At 45.7% G+C, this 16,545-nt stretch overlaps 2 protein-coding genes across 8 annotated transcripts in view; both read right to left on the minus strand.

The window, feature by feature from the left end:
* NCBP3 (nuclear cap binding subunit 3) overlaps positions 1 to 6,443 on the minus strand; it is a 36,376-nt gene extending 29,933 nt beyond the window's left edge. For all 3 annotated transcript variants that reach the window (XM_085880422.1, XM_085880421.1, XM_085880420.1), the window contains exons 1-3: positions 6,223 to 6,443; positions 3,156 to 3,221; positions 2,476 to 2,581 (exon numbers count right to left, since the gene is read on the minus strand). In XM_085880422.1, coding sequence (XP_085736548.1) covers positions 2,476 to 2,581; positions 3,156 to 3,221; positions 6,223 to 6,399 — 349 coding nt within the window. In that variant the 5' untranslated portion in view covers positions 6,400 to 6,443. The remainder of the gene's footprint in view (positions 1 to 2,475; positions 2,582 to 3,155; positions 3,222 to 6,222) is intronic.
* A 2,360-nt stretch (positions 6,444 to 8,803) lies between these two features.
* Positions 8,804 to 16,545, minus strand: part of DNTTIP1 (deoxynucleotidyltransferase terminal interacting protein 1) — a 46,062-nt gene continuing 38,320 nt past the window's right edge. For 4 of the 5 annotated variants that reach the window (XM_085880430.1, XM_085880432.1, XM_085880434.1 and 1 more), the window contains 5 exons: positions 15,528 to 15,586; positions 13,448 to 13,508; positions 12,619 to 12,690; positions 12,261 to 12,316; positions 8,804 to 9,260 (listed from right to left, as the gene is read on the minus strand). In XM_085880430.1, coding sequence (XP_085736556.1) covers positions 9,152 to 9,260; positions 12,261 to 12,316; positions 12,619 to 12,690; positions 13,448 to 13,508; positions 15,528 to 15,586 — 357 coding nt within the window. In that variant the 3' untranslated portion in view covers positions 8,804 to 9,151. The remainder of the gene's footprint in view (positions 9,261 to 12,260; positions 12,317 to 12,618; positions 12,691 to 13,447; positions 13,509 to 15,527; positions 15,587 to 16,545) is intronic. The other variant, XM_085880431.1, reaches the window with a different exon arrangement.

Raw genomic sequence — 16,545 nt, forward strand, 5'->3', positions numbered from 1 at the left:
TTGCCTGGTTCTGGACCCACTGAGCAAGGACATGGATACAACCTGACGTCAAATAAGAGAATGTTCAAGGAGACAAGAAAGGTGATTGGATGATTGAGTGATCCAAAGAAAGGTGAAGAAAGGTGAGTGATCTATTGTGCATGGATTTCAAACTCTTTACGCCAAACGACAAAAAATTGATAGAACTGAAATTAGTGAAGCGTGTCCTCTGACAACATTTAAATATGGAATTTGGCCGAGATAAGTGTGCCAAGATAAGGTAGACCAACAATAACAGACAACGGGGGGAGAAAATATATATAGAAAGACCCACCCACATCTCTCAGCTGTGAATGGAGGGAAGAGCCAATCAGCTCTCACTTAATTGACTACACCCAGGTGGCCAAGAATATAAATATATTTGCCAACCTACATAGAATAGTACAGGAGCAAGGACACGTCTTACTAATACCTCGGAATAAAAAAGGGTCACCAAACATGTCACAAACAAATGCACAAAACAATTACCAAAGAACACCTGTGTAGAATGAGGCTGATCCTGAAAACATATCTCTTTCCAAGAAACAAATGTGAAAGCCAGAAACCAACTCGCAGTACCAATGTTCCAATGCAGCTGTGAAATAGTAAACTGGCCACAAACGGAAATAAATGAACTCGATATCAAAACAAAGAAACGCCTCACCATCCACAAAATGGTCCATCAAAAACAGTGCAGAAGGAGGTAGTGGCCTGATGGCACTTAATCACGTGCACAGATCGACAAATGCAGAATTGGCTGAGAACGTGAAAAGTTCAGCAGACTACCGAATCCAATTTGGAAGCAAACACGAAGACAAAAAAAAAAAAAAATCAGATGGTATTCCTAACCCAACTAGCAAAAAATTTCCAAAGACAGGTGCGAAAAGAGTCACATGAAACTGAAACAGCAACAAATACATCCCAAATGATGGCAAAAAGAGACAAAGAAAAACATAAAACAAAATGTCAACAAATATACACTGACAACAGGGAAAAAATGATGAAACAGAAGGAAGATATTTTTAAAAAATAAATAAATAAAATAAAAAGAGTTGCACAGATTGAACATGGACAAAAAAGGCTCATTGGATTGGCTAAGAATAGGTGAGCTTAACTGGAATGGAGGACTAATCATTATAAATGTCCAAGACCAGGAAGACTACACGAATGGCTTTAGGAAAATTGTGGGACTGAGTCAATCGGACAAGTGTGGGTTCTGCGAGGTAGACAAAGAAAGTACGAGTCACCTCCGACCAGGATATAAAAAACAACTCATGTTAGAACAGCTGTACACACAAAGGCACAAGGTATGTAGACTGCAGAGTAACGTAATGGCACATCTGCAAACATTTTAATATGTATCCCAGTTACAGAAAACTCATGGAACCATGAACCAAAAGGAATCACTGAAAACAAAGGAGTAATGCTCACGTTCCACTTCACGATCCCATTGTGTGAACATAGAACACAAAGCATTGCGACTGAATATACTACTTTGGTATTTAAAAAAATAAAAAATAAATAAAATAAAAGATGGCATTGTGAATTGAAGATTTCATTCCCAGCAATTTCAGCGTAAACAATGCAAAAAATCAAGAAAATGACCAAATACCAAGATCTCAAAAATAAAGTGAAAATATCTTTGAAACTGAAGAGCACCATAATTGTCCCAATGAATAAAAAAAAAAGTTTAGTTCTTAAAATTAGCTCGAAACAAGGCTAAAAGCCACTAAATGTGTAGGGTTGGAGAAAAAAAAAACTGGCAGAATCTTCACCTGGTCCTGAAACGAGGAAACCTCTTCACAGGACCCACTGTGCAGGAGGGGGTAACTAGGCCAGACGGGAAAATAAATTTTCCTACCCCCATTGGGTGTTTTTTTGGACACACCATCTGCGTTGGCCGCATGCTGCTACACGTTGGCATAGTGGATGGCCGTTGGTTCCTTGAAGGGAGCTCATCCAGCCTTTGTCAGGTGTGGTTTTTAGTCCTGGTAGGGTGTTGCAGTCACCCTCCCCACAAGCAAAGCCAGTGAAGGGTGTCTGGTTTGTCACCCACAACCTGACCATGTGGCAGGTATCACTGGGTTACATGCTACCAGTTGCAGTCCCAAAAGACTGACCTGACATCATTGGAGCAACAGGAATGATGAAGAACATTAGATACATTAAAAAAAAAAAAACAAAGAAAAACATCCGTGGGGATATTACTACAAACAAACTACAGTTGAAGGCTGTTCGAGGCTTGGTGGCAATCCTCAAAATAACAAGAAAAATTCACAGCTTGGTCCATGAAACATGATCCCTTACTGCAACGGAGGTGGATACTTCGAGACCTGGGAGGACTCTACATACCACCTTCTGAAACCCAAATATGAAGATAACCAATGAGAAACACAGTGTTACTCAGCATGTATGGTATCCATCATACATTGAGACTTGATTGACGTGTGGACTCACCTCGACGTATCTCTGACAATTCCAGCTGTAGTTCTGACCAGGACGACCCTTCCTCATTACGGAGATGAAATCTTCTTGCGCGCTCCTCCTTCCTTTCTATCGCTTCCTGCAATATCAATCGAGAGGGTTGGAATAAAAACGGTGAGGCAATGTCGTGGTGACGTCTGTGTGTCTCTGGACACCGCAATGCAGGGTTTACAAGTCCATGCCTCAAGCTTCAGGTACAGGGAAACTGGACAAGGTATGGAGAATACGTGCACTCTCTTTCCCTATCGTTGCTCAAAAGATAAGAACACAAATGTCATCAATCTGTAGATTAGTAACACGTTTAATGAGCGGCAAGAGCCAGAGCGCAAAAGTTTGTGACAAGTGGAATTTGTAGTTAATGCAATCCTATCCTTCAGTCATCTACGACGAAAATATCATCCAAGGACAGCCTAACGATGAAACAACAAACTATCCAAGGCATTGTAACATGCAACACCGTGCAACAAATGGTTCAGTGGGTTTTCAAAGAAAGAAATAGCAAACAATAATTACAATCTGCTGGAAGGTGATGCATCGTGGATCATAAAATCTCACCTGAACACAATAACGATCAACTTTACACTATACAATGTCAATCTGTTGTTTAAAACACAAGACAAAAAAAAAAAAACAGCCTTCACTGAACCTCTCACCTTCGACATCGTGTCTATGCCCGTAACGAACGTGCCAGCCTTGTTTTCATATCGCCGGTTTGTAACCTGAAACAACAACCAGAACAAAATGCAACATTTCACTTTGCCAGGGACCGGCAGAGCAAGGCATCAATGCTGGCACAAAAAGACCAGACAGACAACTAAGGAAAGGCAAAGAAAGGAATATTTATTTTTCAAACTATGAGAGAGGAACACATTTTACCGGCTACAATTATGAACAACTACAACTACAACTACAGTTGTTCATAAACTACAGAGTTCATAAAACACCTTACCCCACACGGTCTTGAGAAAAAGGACATGGGACAGTTTATTGGAAGAGAAGAGGAAGAGGCGAAGAAGAAAGAAGAAGAGGAAGAGGAGGAGGCAGAAGAAGAAGCAGCTGGAGTCCCCCCACCCTGAGATCATGCGGTAGATTTGATTGGTGGAGATGGCGTAAAGTTTTGTCCTAGTATTGCTAAACTGGAGGTTTTTGGAAGTACAAACAAGGTGATTTCGGTTTTATGGTGTTCAAATATAAAATCCAATTGAAATAAAAGAAAAAGTTTTTTTAGAGGTTGGAGGAAAAACAAACAAACAAAAACATTGAATCGGAAGTTTAGCGCCATGGATGGAAGTTTACCACCATAGATGGAAGTTTACCGCAGTCTTTTACACCACTCTATTTAACACATGACATTAGTGATTCATACCTGTTGTTTGTGTCCTTTGTGACATTGTTAAAAACAGTAAAGTTTCCCGTTTGGAATGATTTCCTATTTTGGTTGACTGCCAGAGAGGGAGGGAGACGCTCGGGACAAGACCCTGTACAATTTACCAAATTCAGAGCCAAAGTACTGCTAACACTGCAGGTTTGTGTTCCGATTCGTGTTCAACGTACAGGGTGATTTTTTTTATTTTTTTTTTTAAATCTAGAATCCTAAATCATTCCCATACACGAAAAACTACATCAGTTCAGAACCTAATATTTTGTGCAAATGTAGAATAATGTTACAAGAGCCTGGTGTTGGCGCAGTGGTTAGGGCAGTGGCTTGGGATCCAAAAGGTCCTGAGTTCAAACCCCGTTGGGCCACTGAATTAATACACCAGGGGGTTGACTCAGCCCGTCATCCTTCCGAGGTCGGCGAAATGAGTACCAGTATACTGGGCCGGTGTATACCCCGGTTAAAATAGGTGTACCATATCCCTGTGTCGTAAGAGGCGACCAGGGTTGCGTCAGGAAGGGCATCCGGCGTAAAACATGTGCCAAATCACTATGCGGATCATGCGAATGATTCGCTGTGGCGACCCCTAATGGGAGCAGCCGAAAGAAGAAGAAGAAGAAGTAGAATAATGTTACAGAAAGGCATGACGTGATCCTGAGTGACATCATGTGACCCAGCAGTGACTTTTAACGGTGTTTACTGAGGTGTGTTGGTGTGCTGAAAGTTCGCAAATAATTATTGGCTTAATTTCCTTCTCAGAATGTTATCATCAACATAACCCATTGAGTTTCTTGGGAACCTTACAGAAGACAAAAATCAACCAAGGATGGTTTCGGTAAGATGGTACCACGAGTCACACTTCGTGATACCGCATGAACGAACTGGGCTACTCTTTGGTGACCGCGTAGTGTTGAAGTCATTGTGGCCACCTCGATCCACAGATCTTCCGTCGCCAGATTTATTTTTGTGGGGATATTTGAAGGATATAGAGTACGCCACAAATCCACGCACTCTTGTTGAATAAAAAGCAAGAATCATCGACACAATCAGCAAAATTCCCCCACAAATGCTACGAAGAATGAATCTGTGTCTCCAACGTGGTAGTGGACACTTTCAGCACTTCATTTGAAAGTAGTCAATTGTGTGGATCACGTCACGTGTTTCTGTAACGCGAGGCGACATTTACACAAAATATTAGGTTCATAACAGAGATAGTTTTCAGTGTAGGGGAATAATTTAGGGTTCTCCAATAAATAAATAATTAATAATAATAAAAAAATATCACCCTTTGGAAGGTTCAACTGAAACAAGGTAGTTCCGAAATAATACACCGACGTTTGTGCACGGACAGGGTGGCCCGACAGACGCCTCCAGGCGGACAGGGTGGCCCGACAGACGCCTCCAGGCGGACAGGGTGGCCCGACAGACGCCTCCAGGCGGACAGGGTGGCCCGACAGACGCCTCCAGGCGGACAGGGTGGCCCGACAGACGCCTCCAGGCGGACAGGGTGGCCCGACAGACGCCTCCAGGCGGACAGGGTGGCCCGACAGACGCCTCCAGGCGGACAGGGTGGCCCGACAGACGCCTCCAGGCGGACAGGGTGGCCCGACAGACGCCTCCAGGCGGACAGGGTGGCCCGACAGACGCCTCCAGGCGGACAGGGTGGCCCGACAGACGCCTCCAGGCGGACAGGGTGGCCCGACAGACGCCTCCAGGCGGACAGGGTGGCCCGACAGACGCCTCCAGGCGGACAGGGTGGCCCGACAGACGCCTCCAGGTGGACAGGGTGGCCCGACAGACGCCTCCAGGCGGACAGCACTAAGTGCACGGGTAATTATATATCAGACACAAGAGGTGCCCGACCAGGCAGAATGAACTCCACACCAACAGGACCATGGACACCGGACCTCCAGCCACGCAGACCCCACACTCGCAGATCAAAGCGAGCCGGAATCCAGAGCATCAGGATGTGTCTCGTCACACGTGCACCGGATCAGGTGGTGACGTCACATCGTGCCGACCCTGAAGGTCGTTCCTGAACCATTGCGGGATTTTAACGACAACCCAACGGTGACATGACAGTTCGCCTGAAACGAATGGATGGAATAAAGAGAATGTTGATCGAGGTTAGGGTGAACCGCCGTGGGAAACAAGGGTAAACTGACGTTTCGGACGTTCACCCTTCGTCGGAACAAAAACACCAACCTTCAGGACCATCACCCGTTCGTCATTCACCCGAAACCGACTGTGTTACCTCGAGATTAGAATAATAAAAACACAAATCGCACATCTCAGCGCGAGTTTGAACCCCCAACCTCCGAGTGTGTCCCTAACGAACGTACCGGTAGAAGGTCTTTGTACGAGCGTCGCACAGTCACAGCACCAAATGCTGCTCGCTGCTCTTCCGTCTCCTCCTCGGCTTCCACCACATCCATGGGCTCTTCCTCTCCACTCAGCTCGTCCACATCAACACTAACCTTTAAGTTGAGCCTCAAACCAGGCCGCACCGGGGCCGCCATGCTATTGGGTACAGGACACGGGAAATGACGTCATTCAGACGTGGGTTCTTCTTCTTCTTCTTCATATGTATATATATATTATATTAACACGTTTAGCAGTATTTTGTGGACGTTTTTCCTCCGAAACTGCCTGACGGATTGTCGCCATTTTCGGCATGCGGGTGCTCTGTGGTATAATGAACATCATGGGCTATGTGAGATCGCGCCACACGGACGGGTTGGGGAATTTTTTTGGCGTTTTTCTAATTTTTACGTTGGTTTGCATGGCGACGTGTGACGTCACCGCTCAGAGGCGTAATGACGTCATGACATCATCGGTCATTCGCTGACGTCATTACGTCTGTCGTCGACAGACCGTCACCGCCGAGAAGTGTAATGCCTCTCCTCGAAAACAGCGTCTGCGATGTAAAACCCTCTTCTGCACATGCTGACTACCTCAGAAAGTGAATTTTTACACAAAAAAATGTAACAAGAAACATTTTATATAAAGAGATTCAATAAATCACATTGTGAACACTGGATATAATGACGTCATAACAAACCCGCACTTTTGGAACACTCTTGCGGAGCGCGGGTTTGTCTCGTGCCCATTAACACCTGGTGTTTCCCTAACCCGACCTCGGTATTCCTGTAAACTCTACCTTGTGATCTTTCATGCTCTTAGCTCCATAAAGCAAGATAGCTCGTGGGTAGCGCACTCCCCCTATGAAATACGTCGTCTGAATTGGATACCCGTGCAGCGCACGCAGGGTGATGCATTGAGGAGTAGGCCGTCCTTTGAAGAGAACGTTTAGCCTGCTGCCCACCTGGACGAGCATTCGTGTTACCAAGTTGTTTTAATCAGCGTCCGCTCCTCATCGAGGCTGTCAAATCATGCCTACACTTCCCTACCCAATCCTCCCGAACCAGCCCCTTCTCCCCGGCTGATGGGGGAGGCAAAAATGCAAATGGTGTCTTCTTGCATCGAGCCGGCAAGCTGGAAGAAACGATTCACATTTATTGCCACTTCTGATGCAATTTAAATACTCGAATGGTAACAAGGTGCTCCATTTGAAACCGTTTGTTAGATATATGTTGGTTTTTGATGTCTACGGTCTGAAATTTGTGTGTGCGTGTGTGCGTGCATGCCATAACTCCAAAACCATGATACCTAATGGGCCCAAACTGCACGCGTACTTCTTTCTTCTTGTGTATGCCAGCTTAGTTGCCGGGGTAGCTATCATTTCTTGGAAGCGCGACTGTCGCTGATGCAGTGCCCCTCCACCAGTACACACTGGTACTCATTTCGCCGACCTCAGAAGGATGACAGGCTGAGTCAACCCCCTGGTGTATTAATTCAGTAGCCAACGGGGCTTGGACTCAGGCCCCAAGGAGCCCAAACCACTAAGCCAACACCAGGCTCTGCATGCGTACCAAAGGGACTCCAAAGGAGTGCACAGGCAAAAACTGGGTGTTTGGGTAAATCTAAACACGATGTACTCTCACGGATTAATAAAAATAAATGATCAAAATATGATTTCAGAATTGAGGATCAGATCCCGTGGATTAAATAAGTGTTAAATTCTGGAGTGAAATCTGAAAATTTAAAGAAAACAGTGATTCTTATAAGTAAGCGTATATCTTGTAAGCTTTAAGCAAGGCTGTGCACCCTCCTCCTCCAAATATATACAGAAGAAAATGTGAACTTGCCAAAGCATTAAACGTAGCTTTTTATACCGTTCTGTTTTTCTACTGTTTACCCAAAAGTGTAACTTCATTGAAAGCAACGAACATGTTTAAACAGGCAAAGGCTCCGCACATGAGGAGGCTTTGGCATTTTGGAGGGAGGGAGTGGGTGTGGTAGGAGGATGTAGGATGAGAGAGGGGAAGGGGTGGGGGAGGAGGATGTACCTGGCATTGCCCCCTTTACCAGTGCACAATAAATAGATGGACCCCAATGGCATCTTGCAAACCAACAGGATGTATGGTGAACACCACTATTGCCATGTAGCATTGCATTGGCAACATTTTTTTTTTAAACGTTTGGCAAGATCCAAAAGCCTGATAACCACATCAGGAGTGAGACTGAATGTCAGCCAAGCCCGAGAGGGAAGGAACGGACAGGCCATTCAGCTATATTGTGGATCATGGTTTGAACTGGGTGCCCACAATCACATTCGGGTATTGGCTTCATCTTCCATTTAAAAGGTTTTTGTGCACATCTTCCACGAGATGTTCGTATCTGGTAAAGCGTTCACCTTTGCGGGGCAGGTTAAAGCCTTCAGGTTGTTCGGAAGGGTCAGAACGAGGTGTTTGTTCTGGGCCGTCGAGTTATACCAAGCAGCCTGCCGTCGGTGCGTGCCATCGAACAAGGGTATCACTTGAGGCCGTGAGCAATTGTTTGCCAAAACGATGACAAGGTGAGTTAATCAGAAAAGGTTTATTTTCCTCAACCTTCTGTCTTGTTTGTGAAGCACTCTTTTGAAGCCACAAGTCACGTACGTGTAAGATAAGATCCACTTATTGTGGACATGAACTTTTGAGCAATATATTTTTATCTGACTTTTATGAAATCAAGCGAATGGGAAGCAAAGAATTTCATTCAAATTCTCAATGCCGATGTATTGCTTCATCAAGACGAACAAAATGGGGAAATCAAACCCACAAACGTCCATAAGATATCGTTCAATGCAAAATCATAAAGTTATTCTGTACAACCAATCACAAGATACGATGTGCTCCGCTTTGTGGATGAGAGCTCGTCAAGCACGCATCAGGGCCGATCAGTGCGTGCAGCAGCCATCAACACCTTCATCTTCTCCAGCATCCAAGATGGCACACAAAATGGTCGAATCTCATGCATCTGCAAATCTGCACTATCCCTGTGGAAAAGGGGAAGGAAATGATGGGAGGGAGGTGGGTTATATTGTTACGAATCTGGAAGCCTTTTGCACACAGACAGCCAGAGTCCACATAGTTCAGTTATTTCGATAAGTATGTGGTTATAGTTAGAATCCATCCCCTATGTCTAATGGGAATTTCATGTGTGCGCTACGAGATTTTTTTTAGTTAGGTTTTTACAACAACAACAACAACAACAACAACAACAACAACAACAACAACAAAAACAACGCCACCGTCCCTCACTTGGCCAGTCGCCATTGCCCACGTGTTTTTGGCTGAGGGCATGGGCAGATCCTCCGTCGCTTCGGATCGAGGCTCCGCTCCAAGGAAGGGCATAGACCGTTTCCTCCAGCCAAGGAGCGGAGGGCGAGCACCACACGCACGTCCCAGCCAATCGGGAGGCTGACCACGAGTCGTCCGACAACCCCTCGTTCAATCAGGAGGTGAGGAGCGAGAAAAGAAACCCCTCCCACCTCAAGAGAGAAAAAGGGGATGAGAGGACAACAGACAGGAGTGTTTGTGGCGATTGCGGCGTGATCTGTGGTCGTTGTTGAGCGGTCTGCAGTCCTGGTGGCGATTGCGGCACGGTCTGTGTTCGTTGTTGAGCGGTCTGCAGTCCTGGTGGCGATTGCGGTGCGGTCTGTGGTCGTTGTTGAGCGGTCTTCAGTCTTGGTGCTGACAACGCCAAGGTCGTGGGTTCGAGTCCAACCGTGGTGTTTCGGGGTCAGAGTGACCGCACGAGGCGGGACAGGTACCCCGGCCCGGCTCTACCGAATAGACCCATGGGGTCCAGTTTCTTTTGGGTGTGTGTGTGTGTGTGTGTGTGTGTGTGTGTGTGTGTGTGTGTGTGTGTGTGTGTGTGTGTGTGTCCGTGGACCCCGTCTGTAAGTAGAATTGTATAAGTGTTTTCCTTTCCTTGTAAGATACATTTTCTTTTGTTCGGATAACTCTGCTCTTTTTGTGCTCCCCCTCCCCGATTATTGTTATAAATAAACCCCTGTTAAATGTTCCAGTTCGTTTTCTGTGCTTTCTCTCATTGGCCGAGCAAGGTGCGTATTGAGAAATATTGAAGTCGTTTGTGCCGTAGATTGGTCATTTGGTGCGGCGTGGCTTTGGTAGCTTCCGCTCTGTTACGCCGGATCCGAGTCGGTGATAGCGACTCAATTCGGACAAAGTTGGCTGAGGGTGTGGTTTCCCCGGTAGTTGGACGGCGTGAGTACTTAGGTAAATTGGAATTAGACAAGTGGATCCTACCTCACGCCGTCGAAATATTGGAGACCACGGTCCTCTAAGTGACCCGTGACCTTTCGGAGTTGTCCGAGAGTCACGACCTAAATTTTGGGTGTTCCGTGGAAGACGACTCCACTGCTCCACCTAGTGGTCGTTTTTCACCACTGAACCCCGGCCCACAACAATATCACTCAGTTAACATAAAGAGTTACAAAATAAAATAACACTGCCTTCCAAAGTCGAGCTCTGAATCTTCATCATTCTCTACAAAACAACAGCACAGCAATGTCACCTGGTACATCAATTCAGGCCACACTCATCATCCATCCATCCATCCATGGTGACCATACTCTGTGCAGAGCGTTGGTGCTACCGAAGCAGTCTCCTTGGCTATTGGGCACAATCCTGGACGGGTCGCCACTCCGACACAGTAAACCAGAAAGCTGGCACTCATTTTGCTGACTTTGGAAGGATGAACGGCAAAGCCAACCTAGTATTAAGTAAACAGCAAAGTGGGATTTGAACTCAGGATTCTAGGATCCCAAGCCCACCACCCCAATCATTAAGCCAACACCAGACAGAGTCTTGTCTAAGCTTACGAAATGGTGACCAATCGTGTTGCGTTATAATGTCGTACAATAACAATAATTTCCCCAATTTGGCAGCTTTACAGTGATCAAAGGCACAGATGCTAAATGGTCTGATCAGCAAAAAGCACTTTAGCCTAATTCAAACCGTACTTGGGTTGAAACATGAATTTGCAAAAATCTGTGAACAGTTCCCTTTCAGGCAAAATACAATCAAAATGTCGGATATTGAGTTACAAGTCCATGGGCGTGCCGAGTCATAAAATCGCGGGCCTCCCGAGTCGTCAGGTCGCGGGCCTCCTGAGCCGTCAGTTCGATGGCCTCCCGAGCCATCAGGAGGTCGACGGCCCCCCGAGCCGTCAGGTCGACGGCCTCCCGAGCCGTCAGGTCGTGGGCCGCCCGAGTCGCCAAATCGCGGGCCACCCGAGTCGTCAAATCGCGGGCCTCCCGAGTCGTCAAATCGTGGGCCTCCCGAGTCGTCACATCGCGGGCCTCCCGAGTCGTCACATCGCGGGCCGCCCGAGTCGTCAAATTGCGGGCCGCCCGAGTCGTCAAATCGCGGGCCTCCCGAGTCGTCAAATCGCGGGCCACACGAATCCTCAAATCGCGGGCCTCCCGAGTCCTCAAATCGCGGGCGTCCTGAATTGTCAAATCACGGGCCTCCCGAGTCGTCAAGTCGACGGTCTCCGCACACAAAAGGAATTTGCTGCTCAGTTGGCAAACGCTCCCTCGAGTCGTTTTCAGCAAACCAACGTGTCTCGTAAATACGATGGTGTCAATCAATCATAATCATTGCCCGTTAGAATATCTTGGTAATTGCATTGTGCAATAATGCGTCAGGGAATGGTACATCACAGGCAGAGAGAGTTACATGAGTTTCACAAAGTCATCATTAAAGGAAACTAATTAAAAATTCCAGATCCAAACACAAGGCAGTTCTCGACTATTTTACCAGCCTTGCTATTCAATCGGATCGTTTGGCTTGATGGGATGGATACACACTCTTGGAAAAGGAAGCGCCAACACGTTTGACTCTGACTAAAATGTAAAGGTCTTTGTATTTTAACCATGAGCAGTCAGGAACACCCCACACCTGCTGAGGTTACAATACCTGTAATTCAAATGCCAGAAACAGCAAATGGAACTGTGCGTGGTTCATACCTGTAGTCATCACTTTCAGACAGCTCCCGGATATCGGCTTCAGCCAATAGGTATGCCTGCACGTGAAAATGGGCAGATAATCGATTTTACAATGTTCTTTCTGGACAAACACCTTCAGACCTTCAGACCATTGCTCTTTCGACCATCAACACCTTTTATTCGCAATAAACGACCTTTCATTTAGTAAATCCTTCCATTGATTTGTCGCACACAATACGCCACACAAAACAAGTCCTGGCAATGGTCTGCAATCTCTGAATGCTATTTCTCGTTTAAATTTGTTCCAATTCTGTGACCTGGTGCCAAGTTTGCATAAATAATTAATTTACAACGAGGCATTGCCCAGAACATCCCTCACCATTTTCCCACTGGTGGCCGGCATGTAGTGTTGTTCGGCGAGCCAGTGCTTATCTTGCGAATCTGCAGGGTACTGCACAAACACCGGTGGTAATTTTCACACCGAGTACAAACAAACGAAACTGGTGGCAGCGACGGATGAGATCTCACGGTATATTTGCTTTTCACTCCACTATGACATTAGCAAGTCATGTGCACGGTGCATGTCATACATAATATAACACGTTGGTGGCCATATATTACGTACACACTGGGGGGTGGAGGGGCTGAACCGAGAAAAAAGATAGAAAAGGAAAAATGAAAGGAGATGGTAAGGAGCGTAGAGGATTGTGATAGGAGTGAGAAGATTGAGAGAGAAGAGAAAGGGCCATGGATGGTGCATATGAAGTGGGATAGGGGGTAGGGGCAGAGGAGTGTGGGGGGGGGGGGAGAGAAAGGGGGGAGTAGGGGATCAAAAATCCCACCATGTATGCAAATGTAATAAAAAGATAATGAATAAATCGTTGATATTTCATTAGATTTTAGTAAAAAAAAATAAAAGGATAAATACATGAGAGTGTACAATTACAACAGGTGCAACTGATTCAAGAGCAACGGGTGGTGCCAGCTAGCTGTTGGCAAGTGGTGTGGGACAGGGTGATGAGACCCCTCGTAACTTTTCACATCAATACTGCCCAAAGTGTGACACAATTGAACGACTTTCTGTTTGCTCTTTGATAAACACTGCAGGTGACTGAGTGTGCACTTGTAAACACCTTGTGCAACAAATCCATTTTATAGTTCTCAAAACCTAACAGTGTCGGCCTTTCGAAACAAACACAGTTCCCCACCTTGAAGATGTTTGGGTGTTTCACGTACAGCCTGCCACGTGTTCCCCCCATGCCGAGTGCTCTGAAGGACATCGTCCCATAAACGTCACTACTCAGCATAAATAAACATGTCATTCGTTGTACATATAATCATTGTGTACTGGGGGGGGGGGAGAGGGGGAAGAGGCAGAAATGGGGTGGGGGAGCAGGAGGGGTAGGGCCAACATTATGGAAAAAATAAAAACAACAAAAATACGACAAGCAAAGAATACACGACCGCAGGAAGACAACAAACGAACTCTATTCCTCGTATGAAAGTGGAAAACAATGGAAATCTCCACGGCAAAACAAGCCTTCGGGCATTGAGTAGTAAAACCGGTGTGTCGTCTTTTCTGAATCGAGTATCAAGAAAGACAAACATCGAGGGTGCCAAATGTCAAAAGGTTTACCGAGAATATGATGTACACATCGGGTCACTCAAGGTCAACGCCTTTCCCCTAACATCGTAAACCCTCGTATTAGACCTGTTCACCGACTCCTCCAAATCCTCTTCAACAGCATTCATGACTTTTGTCATCACTCTCAAAAGACGAGTCAACAAATGTCTTCAGCTATCGAGACGAGAAGTAGCTCAAGGAGGCCAATGGAGTCAGGATGGAGGAAACTAGAAAAGGAAGGCCTTTGAACCCTATTGCTGCTATTTTTGCATTTGCCATGTGGAAGACTACAGCAGGATGATATCGAGATGAGTCGAAAAACATATTAGCTCATAGCCATGAAAATATGTCAAAAACAGGAAGTGACATGAATTATTGTTTGGCTGTCAGTTTGAAAACCTTAAGGGAAGCATCCATTCTCCGGTAATCTCAATCAGTGATCTTGGATAAGAGGGTTATTAGATTTTGGCGAGGCGTGTGCTGGCCCCTGTCGGCAGACGGTTTGTACGACAGGTTTTGTCAACTAAAGGTTGACCAAAGAAGCTAACCGCTGGAGGAAGCAAAGGGGTAAAGTTAAAGTTTTCTGGAATTTAGGCCTTTGTCAGAACAAGACGACAAAGATTTAACGCTCAAGACATCAGGTTTGTTTTGCTTCACACAGCCGTTGGCACCGTTTAGTCAACTTCCAGTTGATAAAAACTGTTCTCGAATAACCCTGATGGTGCCAAATCTGTCGGATATTGACATTCCATTCATGACTAAACACAGAGATGTATTGTTAAGCCTCAGGTTGACCTTTAAGTAGCAAGAGCTGGCAGTTAGTATTTATTTTAGTTCATATTCTTAAAAGCTCAGTCAGATTATACTATGACATCACAACACAATATCCTGAAAATACATTTATTAAGAAGCAGCATTCTTCACCTACAAAAAAACCCTGAAAAAGTGGACAATACGTGGAAGTTCTCCCTGTGTCCGATGTCCAATCGTCACCCTCCTGCAGTCTTTCAAGAGTGCTGTCGTTATCTTGAGGCATGCACACTCGCCATTGGGTTGTCTAGCCTGTGTTCAAATCTCGACTCAGCTATAAATTGTCAACGTGGTGTTTCGCATGCAGAGCGATCTATCAGTGTGCACACCACCCCTCGGAAGGAGGTCAAGCAGGATGTCCCATCTGCTAGCACAAGTTGGTGGATGTTAAAGATCCCATGGGGCCTTTCGTGAAGAGTAGGGGATTCACCGCAGGCACCCTGAACAAATCACAAATTCCTGCCCAAAATCACTCGCCAACCCACACTTGGCAAGCATGGAAAGTATGCCAATGCTCCCCTCCTAGTTGAGGGAGGTCGTTGTCCTGAAAAAGACTGAAAAGAGACCAATGATGATGATTATTATTATTATTATATTATGATCGTCATCTCATGCTTCTTCATGAAGACCCCGACTCTGTTCTCCTCTCGCTGACCCCCGCCCCTCCTTTTCCTTTGTGTCACTCATCCATTTCTGTGCAATGTCCATCTCTCCTCGTTCTCCTTTGATCCTCTGTCAGTCTGTGAACGTGCTGCCTTCTGAAGTATCACTCCTCCATGACCTTAGATTTCTCGATACAAAAAGGATCCATTTAAAAAAAAAAGAAGACAGTCACAAGTCATTCTTCGACTTACTTGTTAGCTCGGGATCCCAGGACAAATGTGATGCTCTCAACCAGCCGGACTGGGTCCCACTGCAAGCATCAACACACAAAACATACACTCACTCCTTGTGCACATCATCGTACCAAAATACGCAATTTGGTGTCTATCTGTCTGTCTGACCATGATACATTCCATCGTTATTTATCCAATCTCAACCAAACTTGACAGGACTAACGGTCACAGGATGGAGGTTGTAGCGACTTCGTTTCCTCCTCTCCTCCCTCCCCAAGGGGGTTTTCTGCCTTGGATGAACATCCTTGTTAAGATAGCTAATCGTGGCGTTTTTCCAAGAGCACTTCTAATAACAAAAGGAATAACAACACTAATGATAATAGCATAATATTAATGTTATATTACAAAACAATATTAATACTAATAATATCCACTCTCCCAAAGGAGTTTTTCTCCTTCGACAAACGTGTATAAATTTCTCAATATAAATATATATAAAAACGCTACTTTCTCAAACATCAACTCATCCTGGGAATTCTTTCAAAGAAACTTGCTCTACCTCATGCTCAGATTTATCCCCTCTCGTCTTCAGTTGTCCTACCCTTTCTCCCGCCCTTGGTTTACTGAAGCTTGTGGCGAGGCAGTTGTCCTGAAACAACTTGCCTTTGCCTCATGGAAAGCAAACCCAACTGAGGGCAATCTCAGTTCCTTCCATAAGGCTCGGAACAAGTGTGTATCTACCCTCAGGAGAGCCAGAAAACAACATCTTTCTCATCTCAAGTCTGAACTTTCAAACCTCTCTCTCCCTCCTCAAAATCCTGGTGGCGTTTAATCAAATCTGTTTCTGGTCTATGTTCCCCCTCCATCCCCTCCCTTACCTCAAATGGCCGCACTGCTGATTCCGCACGTGAAAAGCTGAATGCCTAAACTCGGTGTTTGCAGCTAAATCTTGTGTCAAAACCCATCACTTTCTCTACCCACCTTACCCAGTCGCACACAACTGTCCCTGGACTCTGTGTCCTTTTCTCCTGACAAG

Source organism: Eptatretus burgeri, chromosome 5 (assembly GCF_056783735.1).
Source record: "Eptatretus burgeri isolate ZD-2024b chromosome 5, Ebu_testis_v1, whole genome shotgun sequence".
In the NCBI taxonomy this organism is placed as follows: domain Eukaryota; kingdom Metazoa; phylum Chordata; class Myxini; order Myxiniformes; family Myxinidae; genus Eptatretus; species Eptatretus burgeri.